The sequence below is a fragment of the Ceratotherium simum genome, chromosome 29 (genome assembly GCF_057802395.1).
Source record: "Ceratotherium simum simum isolate JZ-2026a chromosome 29, ASM5780239v1, whole genome shotgun sequence".
NCBI classification, from domain to species: Eukaryota; Metazoa; Chordata; class Mammalia; order Perissodactyla; family Rhinocerotidae; genus Ceratotherium; species Ceratotherium simum.
In genome coordinates this window covers 25,519,124-25,531,348 of record NC_141928.1, presented here as the reverse complement: position 1 = coordinate 25,531,348, position 12,225 = coordinate 25,519,124, and the positions used below count along the sequence as shown (strand labels likewise).

The window sequence follows — 12,225 nt, the reverse complement described above, 5'->3', positions numbered from 1 at the left end:
TGTGGTGTTCATTCAGAGCTAAACAAATGTTAGTAGCCGAAACACGTCTCTGTTCATGATAAAGTGCTCTGAAGTCAGACTATCTGGTTTCAACCCCTGCGTGGCCACTTCCTATCTCGTGACCTTGAACGTGTTTAAGGTTTACTCACCCTGGCTAAGCCTTGACTATTCTCATCCATAAAATCGAGGATATTAAAGGTACCTACTTCAAAGTGTTCTGAGGATTAAATGAAAAACTGAAGAAGAATCCTTAGAATAGTGCCTGGCACATAGCAAGTAGTCAATAAACTTAGTTGCCATTATTATTATTATCATTATTATTTTTAACACTACTATCGTTGATATTCTTAGCTTCAGCCACTACAGATCTGAATTTTGGTTCCATGAGTAAATTGTAGTTGCCTAGGCAAAATCCTAAGCCAAAAGCTTCATACGAGGTACCAAGGAAGCACCTTTATTCATTGAGTCCCTGCACCCAGTCAGGAGACGGGCTTGGTTCCATTTTTGTTGTTCCTCATTTCAATGCCGCAGGAGCACCTTAATACATTTCTATTTCCGTATTTCATGCTGGGTTCCAATTCTGTTTGACATTTACTAGCTGTGTGACTTTATCTCTTTATCCCTGTGCCTCAGTTTTCTCCTCTGTAAAATGGGGATAATGATAGTACCTAACTCAATGAGTTGTTGTGAAGATTAACTGTGTTAATATATATTTATCAGAACAGTGCCTGGCACACAGTAAGCACTACATAAATGTTTGTTAGTATTACTTTATAGATGAGGAAGGGCAGATGCGACAGTCTAGAACGTGAAGTTCTGGCTCTCCTTAGCATTGTGGAATCTTTGAGATGGGAGGAACCTTAGAGCAAAGCTGGTCCAACCTGCTCATTTCACACCTGAGGAATTTAAGGCCCAGAAACACTAAGGGACTCATCTGAGTCACGTAGGGGTTAATGGCAGAACCTCTCTGTGGAGTCAGGTCTCCTGACTCCTAGTTCAGTGCTCATGTTGCTTTGTGGTGGGAATAACGCAATATAGAGTGAGTGATGATACGGAGAGTACATCCTACAGGTGAATTTAATTGTGCTGTTTCTGGCATTTAGAACTTCCTCAGAGTTCTCTACCATTCTGCCTGTACAGAAAGTGCTTGATTTTTTCACCACAATGGGCTTATCACTATGATATCAAGAAGTACATCTTCTCATTAGAGCTATATCGGTGCACTCTGCTTCTCGGTCTTCAGAGAAGGGCAGTAAAGGGAAGCACTCCTAGCAAGGAATTTGATGTTATGACCACTAAAGCAAAAATATAGCTATATGGTTAAACAATTACTTCAAGAGTAATGCTGTGGGCAGACCTTAAAATAGACTTAAGATGTAATCCATATGGACTATAAACTATCTACAAAAGATTTTAAAACTCGCCTGTGTTATGCATTTGACTTGACACTGATAGGCTAGCTATATTAACTGTTCAGTATAATTAACAATTTTGCATCTAAACTCTATATGATATTTCTTAAGATTTTAGATGTTAAAGTATCCTTTCAAAAACCAGGAGTGAAGTTTGAACTAATCATTGTCATCTTTTCCTAATTAAAATTCTTTCTCTTGACTTTATAATTTCCGTTAAAAACCAAGTAGGCAGTTCCCTCTTTTACCAATAGATGGCAAGTTCAAGGCCAAGAAATCAGTTGAATAAAAGAGAAGTTACCTAAGTGGAAATGCTGGCTAAACTAAACAATGAGAAGGGAACAGTTGTAGAATTCTCCACTTCACATGATGATGTTGTAGGTTTAATGGGTGCATGGCTAGGCAGAAGAGTGTGATGAGAAGAAATCTAGTTGTTCTTTTGATCAAGCCTTTTAAGCTGGCTCCAAGTTCTGCTCTTTAGTTTTGTGGGATCAGAAAATCACACACCACTTAGCTTTCAATATGCTCATCTACAAACCCAAGAGTCAGTTTATTCATTGTACAGTGGATGGACATTGCAGAAGGTTTAACAAATGTTCTCTCTCCATTTAGCTAACCAGTCAGAAAGCCTGAATATAAACAGAATCATGATTGGTGACCTTGAAGTCTGAGCCAGAAGAGAGAGTTTTAATATCTAATGACATTAGAGATCAGAGAATTGATCTCTAGTAGGGATGTGTCTGCTGAGCAAACTCAGCATTCAAGTTGGCTGGATAGGCAATTGGACAAAGCTGAGTGGACTCCTCCTTGTTGTTTTATGCTTGATCACTCAGGTTTTACTCAGGTGGTCAGGTTTTCACGCAGACCACCTTCCTTTTCTTTCCTCAGATGTATAAATAGCATTTGTTCTGCAGCAGCGTTAAACAGTAATTATAATCGAACCATGACCGAGATGGCATTCTCATTCCGTAATAGAAAAAGCTCATCGGATCCCCATTTGCAAGTTGATTTTCCATAATTTAATTCTCAAAATGTCACCTTCCTTCTTAGTCTAATCTATATAAAACCTGGCACCCTGGTGATCCAGTTTCAGCGTGAAGTCACGTTCAAAGAAACACAGACTAGAAGGCAAAAGTCCAAAATCCTTACTGGAACCTTGGAGAACATCAAAGGGGATTCATTTTCCAAGCCACTGTAAAATATCTTAAGATTCTCTCTCTCTGACCTTTTGGTCTTCATATCTCAGCCCCTTTATTTTTAAACTCTTGGACTTCAAAACTATCCCCAAGCCCTTTCAGTTCTTGTTTCTTCATGCCTTCTCTCCTTTTCTCAATTTTTGATTTTCCCCCTGTCTACCACATCCCCATTCCCTTTCTGAGTGCAAGCTATTTAAACAGTCTGGTTTGGGCAGTTTTTCAGCAATCTGCCCCTTTCTCTGGTTCCGCGTGACAAAAGCCTAGGGACCAGCTGGCTCAAAGTCACTTAAAGTCTTGTGTGAAGGAGAGGGACGCACAATTCCCTTGAGCTCACAACAGGAGGTGTCAACGCAAAATTATCTTTATCTAGAAGTATCCGGAGAAAAGACTGCCACATTTAAAATTGAACGTATTTTCTTTTTTTCCCCCTCTCATCTAAATTCTAGGATATCTTGATGGCAACAGTGCTTTGAGTAGGTCTTCTGGTTCCTTCCCACTGCTGCGCCTTGGGGCTCTAGGTATCAGCCCCCATCAGAATGGGCCTCGGTGGAGGAAAGGAAATACCATAACTCTGCTTCTTACTGCCCTCCTTGCTCAACCTCGTCCCCTCTCTCGCTGTTTCTTGCAGACTCGGTTAGGACCCCACCCCCAGCCACCACCTTGCATTTCCCAATGTCTGGGTTGCAGCACAGGTAGCAGGAGAGGAGAAGAGAAAGTCTGCCTGAAGGGTGGACATAGGCTTCCTAACTACATTTAATGCCTCTCTTCCCATCATACTTATTAACCGCCTTTGAACAGTATGCTCTATTCGGTATGGGTGCTCCTTACTATGCTGAGTTTGCAGTTTCATAATGTTGCAATACTTCCAGAAAATCCTTGCCAGGAAAATATATAATTTACAGAAAGACATGAAAGTGGCTTGCTCGGCCTCCCAGATAGTGGAGGGATCCGGAAATCTTCCTAATGGATTGAGATCATTTCATTCCAGATGTCTCTGGAGGCCCATTCCCCCTGAATGGTTTGCTACTGTCAGCTCATTATGCTTTCTCTGGAATTTCCACTTCCCCCAGCTTTCTCCCCAGAATGAGCTTTCCATGATTCTTTCCCAGAATTAGCTTTTTCAACTCTTTTCTTATATGCATAGCAATAATGGTCTATTCCTTATGGGCTAATGTCTTCAACAGAAAGACACTTCTGGTTTTATGGACTGATGGCTAATGGGTTTTCAATGATATATTTTACTGCCATTGAAATCATGAGTGCAAATTCATAATGCATTTGAGTGAGGGGTATGGACAAACAGAAATATGATCAGAGCAGAGCAAGTATCTCATTCAGAGATGCTTCCTGAGCATCTATTACATGTCTTCATCAGGTAATGCTCTAGGCTTTAGAGATGCATCAGCCAAGATCCTTGTCCTCGAGGAGCCTATAGTTTGGTAGAGGGAGAAGATGTGTAAACAGTTAAGTGTATGAAGTGCTAAAGTGCTCAAGGTACTAATATAGAAAGATCCACAGCCTTTGGAGGAAGGAAAAAGGGAGGGGGTGATGAGTTCTATTTGGAGGGAGCAGAAAAGCCTTCTGTATTTGTCAGTACTCTGAGTTGCAAGTGACAGAAACACCATTCAACCAAGCTTAAGCAGAAGGGAGATTTATTAGTGTATATAATTTCGGAAGCCCGGGGATGGTTCTGGCTTCATGCATAACTAGATCTGGGACTGGATGTCATGAGGATCCTTCTTGCTCTGTCTTTCAGCTCTGCTTCTCTCTGTGTGTTGACCTCTCTCCAACATGGATGCATTTCTTCCATGTGGCTTGGAAAATTTGCCACTCAGATTTACATCATCCCAGCTTACCCTTAGTGGAAAGAGAGCTTTTCTTTCCTGGTATTCATTTGTCTATCCCTAGAAATGTCTCTGATTGGTCTTGCTTGGGTTGTTTAGCCACCCCTTGGACCGATCGCTATTGCAGCGAGATAAGGTAGTATGATTGGCCTAACCTGTGTCACTCGCAAGTCCTGGTGGCAGGGATGAGCCGGGCTATATGTGACTACCCATGCCTGGCATTCCCACCAGCGCCATTTACAGTGAGGGTAGGTGGGTTCTCTGAAAGAGGGAAGACTGGGCAGATGGTTTGGCTTCATTGATATTTAGGCTGTGTCGTCAAAGAGGCGTCATTTTTTGTCAGATGAAGCAGTGAGGGAAATCCATTATTGTTAGAAGAAGTAAGGGCAAAACCAGGAAGACATGAACCACCCTGGCAGGTCAGGAAACTGCAATTTATTTGTTGAGGTTGCAACATATGGTTGAGGGTTCATGGCTTGAGATGAAGCTGTGAGATAGAGAAGGGCCTCATTGGCCATGCTAAGGAACTTGGTATTTGCACAGTAGGCAATGGGAGATGTTATGAGATTTTAGGCAAGGGATAGAGATAGTCAGATTTCCATTTCAGAATATCACTGTGGCAGCAGTACAGAGGGTGACTTGCTCAGAGCCAAGACTCAGGGGAGGAAGACTAGTGAAGAAACCACGGCAGTAATCCAGATGGAAGTGGGGTATAAACAGTTAAGTGCTGAAGAATGCTAATGATACTAATCTAGAATAGTCTACATGTGCAGTGGGGAGATAAAGGAGGAAGTATTAATGTAGTAATAAATGTTATAATGGAGAAGCAGAAGATGTGGAAAATGATAAGCAGAATCAACAGGACTTAGTCTTTCAAGAAAGTGAAGTGTCTAGGATAACTGAGATTTCTGACTTGAGCCGTGTCATTTGCTGAGATGAGGAGTACAGAAGGAGCAGATGTGAGAGTTCGGGAGGTGGGATGGCCAAGATGATGACCGCAAGGGTTGAGTTTGAGGGACTGGATATGAACAGTTGGATATGGGAATCTGGAGCTCAGAGGAGAGATCTAGGCTGAAAATATAGATCTGTGATTTATTAGCTTGTAGGTTGTATAGTTGGTGAGAGTAAAGGAAATCATGGAGGCTAAGTGTCTGGAGTGAGAAGAGGGCCCAAGAGGTAGTGGTTTAGAGGTCTAGGAAGCCAGGTGAGGAGCACAGCTTGGACCTCAGCAGTCCAAGCAAGCAAGTGTCGGGAACCCAATGGTGCCCTGCTCCAGCCTGCTGTACCTTGACTCATATCTAATTCTGTACAGAGGCTGATTGCACATCTTGCCTCTTGTCCAGTTAGGAGCGACTTCAGGACCTAACCCCATCACTGTGGAGGGGACTCAACTAATCAAAGAATCCTGTAACCGCCATAGATGCACAAAGGGTCCTTGTGATGGGGCCGAGCCCAGAGTCTTCATCAGACACAATGCAGATGTGAACATGCTGATGCTGATGCCCTGTTGCAGATGTTAACAACTGTTTGGTTTCAAGCTCTAACCCAATAAGGAGTTTCCTCAGGGAAAGTGTGAATACAGCACAAATGGGGAAGCACTGCTTTCCCACTATGCCCCTTTCCTACACCTGCACTCTCTGGTCTGTGTGGCTCAAAACCAAGACACCACCTTGCCTCACCCCCTAGATCCTATTAGTCGTGAGCCTGCCTCATCAATTCTGGCTCTTATATTTGTCCTTTTGTTTCCATTCCGATTGGACAGCTCTAAGCTAGCATGGGCTTGTTAGTTCATCCATCCCCACCTCACCCCAGGAATGTAACATCCTCCTAAGACACTTAATGGTCTTTTCATCCAAAGGTCAGCAAACTATGACCATGGGCCAAATCTGGCTGACTACCTGTGTTTGTAAATAAAGGTTTACTAGAACACAGCCACACTCAGTCATTTTTGTATTGTCTGAGGCTGTTTTTGCACTGCAATGGCAGCGTTGAGTAGTTGCAACAGAGACTGTATGTCCCACAAAAACCAAAGTGTTTACTATCTGGCCCTTTAAGGAGAAGTATCACGACTCCTATTAATCCATCCTATACACCAGTGTCAGATTAATGTTCCTAAAGTATCATTTCACCATATCACTCTTCCACTTAGAACCCTACAATGACGTTACATGGTTTGTATAATAAAATCCAAACCTCTTGGCCTGGCATTCAAGGCCCTCAATGGTCTAGTCCTAGCCAATCTTTTGAATCATTGATCTCTATTCCTAAGGCAAGCTCTGCACCCCAGTTAGATTTCCCTTCTCATTGTCCCTGGAATATGCAATATGTTTCTAACCTGGCTCACACAGTTCCCTTTGCATGGAATGTGCTGCCCATTAATCTGTATCTACCTAATTCCTACCCATTCTTAAAGAAGTAACTTAAAACCTACGTCTTTCATGATCATGTCTGTTCACAGTGACCACCAATGAGTCTACTGCTCGAGCATGTAAGGGTTCACTGCCTGTACCATCTGGTAGTATGTCTTCTGTTCAAGGCATGGTTCACCAGTGTGATGATGGGCAACTCTGGAGGGAGGGCTTCTATATGAACAGAGGCACAGAGGTGGGAAAGCCTAGGAAAGGTTTGCAAATGACCAGATGTGCAATTAGAACACTGTCTGTGTCCATTCAGCCTTCTATAACGAAATACCGTAGACTGGGTGGCTTAGAAACAACAGAAATTTATTTCTCACAGCTCTGGAGGCTGGGAAGTCCAAGATCAAGGTGCCAGCAGATTCGGTATCTGGTGCGGGCCTGCTTCCTGGCTCATAGATGGCCTTCTTGCTGTGTCCTCCCATGGTGGAAGAGGTGAAAGAGCTCGCTGGGGTTTCCTTTTTGTGTGTGAGGAAGATTAGCCCTGAGCTAACATCTGTTGCCAGTCTTCCTCTTTTTTTTTTTTTTTGCTGAGGAAAATTGGCCCTGGGCTAATCCATGCCCATCTTCCTCTACTTTATATGGGACGCCGCCACAGCATGGCTTGACAAGCAGTGCGTCTGTTCGGCACCTACTATCCCAACCTGCAAACCCCGGGCTGCCGATGCGGAGCACATGAACTTGACTGCTACACCACCAGGTTGGCCCAGGGGGTCTCTTTTATAAGGGCACTAATCCCATTTATGAGGGCTCCACCCTCAGGACCTAATCACCTCCCAAAGGTCTCCCCTCCTAGTACCCTCACCTTGGGGATTAGGTTTCAACATTGGAATTTTGGGGGGACACAAACATTCAGTCTATAGCAAGCACATAGCACTCAGTTAACATTGTTGGAAGTACTGAATCATCAGCATCTCGTATCCGTGACATACTGTATCTTGGTTCTGGATTTAAATGCAGGACAACTAAGTATCTTGATAGTCATTGGGAATGAATGATAAAGTCCAGTCAACCTACTCTTCAGAAATCCTAGAATAGAGATAGTAGCTGGTTCTGGAGGTCCTTGCCTCATCATATGGTACCTCTGAGATCCTGGATAGGGGGCTCTCCTCTCTGAGTCTCACTTTTCCCATCTACTGTCATATATTGTATGTTCTTGGACATACTCTGGGATTAAGCAGCATCAATGATGCACCATTGATTGGAGTTCTTTGGTAAATGGTAAGTTCCTAAAATTTTGGACCTCACTTTGGCAGAGACGTTAGGTCCCTGACTTGGATATTATGTCCCAGTGGCTTGAGATTATAAGCTAATATTTCTTAAAAGTCTATGCATTGCACACAAGAACTTGGATATAACACACATTATTACTATGTTGATTTGAAGAGCAATAGTGCAAGCACATCCACAGACACATAGCAACTAAGTAAAATAAAAACTTCCTTTAACACAGAGCACAGCAGCCAGCCTTCTATGTTATTGTCTTCTCCAGGATTTGGCTGTTGTATTATAAAATGCCATTGTGTCTTGTCTAACAAGTTTCTCCCTGCATATGTGAGTAAAGGAAAATAATCCAGTGCAGTAAATGGCTCAGTACCACCCACTCTCCTACGTGCATTTTGGAAACAAAACATTGAACAAGTTTGCTATCATAAGAGAAGGCCTTTCTATTCTTAAATTAATCACATTTATATGATGTTTGTTGTCTGCATTTGAGAAGTATGGAGAAGAAAAGTATGAAGTGTGCACGCCAGTGGAAAGGTTATGCTGTGAATACGAGGGAAATGCATCCCTTTAAAACCAGTTTTCAGGCATGACCTAGAAGTAAACATGTGGCAATAAGAATAATAGCAAATAACATTTATTGAGTGTTTACTATGCACCACGCACTGTTCTAGGTCCTTTCCATGTATCATCTCGTTTAATCCATGCCCCAATCATATGGTACAATTATTACCTCCTCTTGATGCAAGAGGTTGGATCCAGGCAGACCAACTCGAGACTTCATATCCACCATGACCTCAGTGATCCCCACCCACATGCAGTGCTCTCCCAAAGCCCAGTTTAAGCAAGACCACCCATCTAATCTGCATTGTTTGGAATGTCTAACTGAACGATTTGTCTTACAACTTTTGAAATTATGTTGGCTTATTTGTGTATATGACTTTGATAAAAGAAATCTACCCTAGAATTTCCTACTGTTTTATTCTATCATATTTGCAGTTTATGACAACCTCTGTCTTCGATTGAGACATTTTTTATTCTTTGTCTCCAAATTAACACTGCACAGAACATGACTCTGTGTGTGTATGTGTGTGTGCGTCTGTGTGTAGAAACCGCCTTTTCTCCTGGATTAAATTGTTGCAGCTTGGCTGAGTGAGGAGAATTTCTCCCACTCACCGAGCCCACAGCAGACATGTTAGGAGAATGAAGCTGCTCGCAACACACCCCAAGACGGAGGGACAGGTGACACTGCGTGTGTGCCCAGCGTCTCTGGAAGTGTCTCTACAGATGTGTGCTACTGCTGCTGCTTCCTGCCTTAAAATTCCTGGAGCCAACACCCACCCACTCTTACAGCCTCTCTCTCTTTATTTTCAAGGAAAAAAGAAAGAGACAGACTGAAATAGAAGGCAAGCGACAGGAGCTTGACGAGCAGATACTTCTGCTGCAGCATTCCAAGGTAAGCGGCTGATCCCACGAACCTGTTCCATTATTAGACATGCAGATCACACTCCAGAGAGATGGGCAGAGCCTGCCCTGGCGTGAAGGCGCTGCCGCCGACTGAACCAGCCCTTTTTCATTCAGTCAGGAAACCATCTCTTGGCTTTCCTTGTGAATTTCTCAGATTCAGGGCATTGTTACAGCATTCCAGTTTCTGCAAGCCAGATGAGATTAGAGTGTGCATGTGGACGGGTTTGGGGGGTGGTGTGTGCATGCGAAATGTGGCGGCTATATATAGAAATTGGATGAGAATTTCCACATGGTGGGTGAGGCGGTGTACCGGGGCTGTCTCTCCAGTGCATAGGTGCTGTGTGTTCGTTCACAGCTTCCAATAGATACTTTGAACATAAGGTTCTTTTTTACATTAAAAATATTAATATTTTCTTTTTTGATGTGGAGAAAAGGGAGATAAAAGCAGCATGATGTGATAAAAGAGCAACCTTGTGTATTTCAGGTTACTCATTTGCTTTATTTCTACTTCAACAGTTTTGAAAGTGTTCTATTAGAATGAGCAGCTGGTGGAAAGATGGCATTGAAGTGGTTTGACTTGGTTGAGTCTCCATTGCACCATGTTAGAGAGGGGGAGAGAGAGAGAAAGAGAGATGTTTATTTATTTATTTTTCTTTAAAACATAATGCACTTAAGCATCGTAATTGATTACAGCCCAGGAGAAAGCTCTGTCACTGTCACAAGGACTCCCCTGGTTGCAGAATGTTGCTTTGTGCAGGCTCAGAGAATAATGCGACCACGTTCCCGTGGCCAGCCCGGAGCTGCTGTTTCCTTCTACTGCTCCTAGGCTATTTCAGGAAAGTCTTCTCCTGCTCGCTTCAAGTGGCTGTAACATTGCACATACAGAATTGCATTGCTCAGAGGGCTGGTTGTGAAGGTGGGGCTGTCTTTTAGGGTGATGCTAGGTATGGATTATTTGGATTTTTTTAAGCAAGAAGAACCTTATGGTTGCATTTCCCGTTCTTCTTAGAAGACAGTGTTGTGCTAAATGAATCCTCAAAATGAGAGCCATCAGCAGGCTAGCTACTGATTTCAAATAGCAGCATGACCTGAATCTGCTTACCATATTTATCAGTTTGCCGTTAACTTTAACTAGAGAAATGCGTTTAAAAGGAAGAAAAGCAGCATGATACTGAGAATATTGCCTGTTTCTCCCCGCTCATCATGTAAATCCATTCATGGACCTTCCTATGTAGGAGCTTGCAATATATCCCATATGCTGTTTCTCTTTCCTTACAGCATTCCTGAGGGAGGCTTGAGGCTAATGTTAGTATCCTCTTCTTACAGAGAGGGGGGCTTGAAAACACTTAATAGAACCAAGCGAATGTTCAAGGTCAATCTGGATAGAGCTGGGTCTCCGGCTCAGAGTATAGTCAACTCACTCCTCATAGGAGACCAAAATGTACTAAAACCTCAGTGAATTCTTGATTAAAGGTGAACTTGTTAATAAGAGGACTGAAAGAATGAGAGGCTGTTTTTGACTAGAGAGCCTCTCTCCTCTGGAAGCTCAATGTGGTTCTGTGCTTTTGCATTCCTTAAATCAAAAGTCAGGCAATAAACATATGTCAGAAGATCAAGTTACTTTTGTTCCACTTATCAGTCTGGGTGCCAAATAAGACACCAAGGACTCGATCATTGCTGATGTCCAGTACAGTATTACAACATTCTTTTGACATTGCATCTATCCATCCATCCATCCATCCATCCATCCATCCATCCATCCATCCATCCATGTATTCATCCATCTATCCATGTATCCATCCAATCCACAGAAACAACAGTAAAAACGACTTAGTATTACATGGGGGAGCAGTGAGATTTCTTCAAAGACTTGGAAAGAAGGGAATCAGATAGTTCTTTATGGTTATTGTGGTAACATTCTCACACAGTTGATGAGATTGGCTACCTAAAGGAACGCCCAGCACTTTCACCAAGATAATCTTGGGAGGAAGGACTGGAAGTGATGGCAATTTACTAAGTGGAGACCAATGCATTGTAATTTTTTCTCTCTGGGGAAGGCCTGTGTAGACAGAATGAGGGTGGATCACTAGCCTTGAACAACGAAAAAGGAAAGCTCAGAGGTCCTAAAGGCGGTTTATCTGGTACTGTGCTGGAGAGAAACCCCAGCTCTGGGAGGTACCCAGTTTCTATGCTCTGAGGAGGTGGCGTCTGCGGGAAGGCAAGGAGCGTCATCGGGCCTCACCTTGGCCCAGGTGAAACTTCCCTCATGACTCTGCTTCTCTTTGTTCTGAGTCCAACCTCCTCAAAAGAATTGAGTTATTTTACACTAAGGAAGGTGGTGCCCGACTGAGAGATAGGATCACTTCAGGCACCAGAGAGGAAAATGTTCTACTTTACCTCAGTTCACTGTTGACTGAACTTGAATAGAGTGAGTCATCTTCCCTGTGATCATTCAGTTTCGAGCTTGGCAGCCTCACCCCTGGATGGTAGTAAACTCATTGAGGTTATAGTTCTTCTGGGAGCCTTTTGGTGGAGACTCAGCCAGCTTCCACCTGGCAGCATGGCAGCCCTGTCCACCCTCGATAATAATCATCATTTTTTTGAGTTTCTAATATGTGCTCTGGTGGTTAAGATTTGGCGCTCTCACAGCCATGGCCTGGGTTTGTTT

General features: G+C 43.1%; 1 protein-coding gene across 5 annotated transcripts in view; it reads left to right on the top strand.

The window, feature by feature from the left end:
- Positions 1 to 12,225, top strand: part of PALM2AKAP2 (PALM2 and AKAP2 fusion) — a 327,255-nt gene that overhangs the window by 57,030 nt on the left and 258,000 nt on the right. For all 5 annotated transcript variants that reach the window (XM_087419325.1, XM_087419323.1, XM_087419326.1 and 2 more), the window contains exon 2: positions 9,466 to 9,546. In XM_087419325.1, coding sequence (XP_087275451.1) covers positions 9,466 to 9,546 — 81 coding nt within the window. The remainder of the gene's footprint in view (positions 1 to 9,465; positions 9,547 to 12,225) is intronic.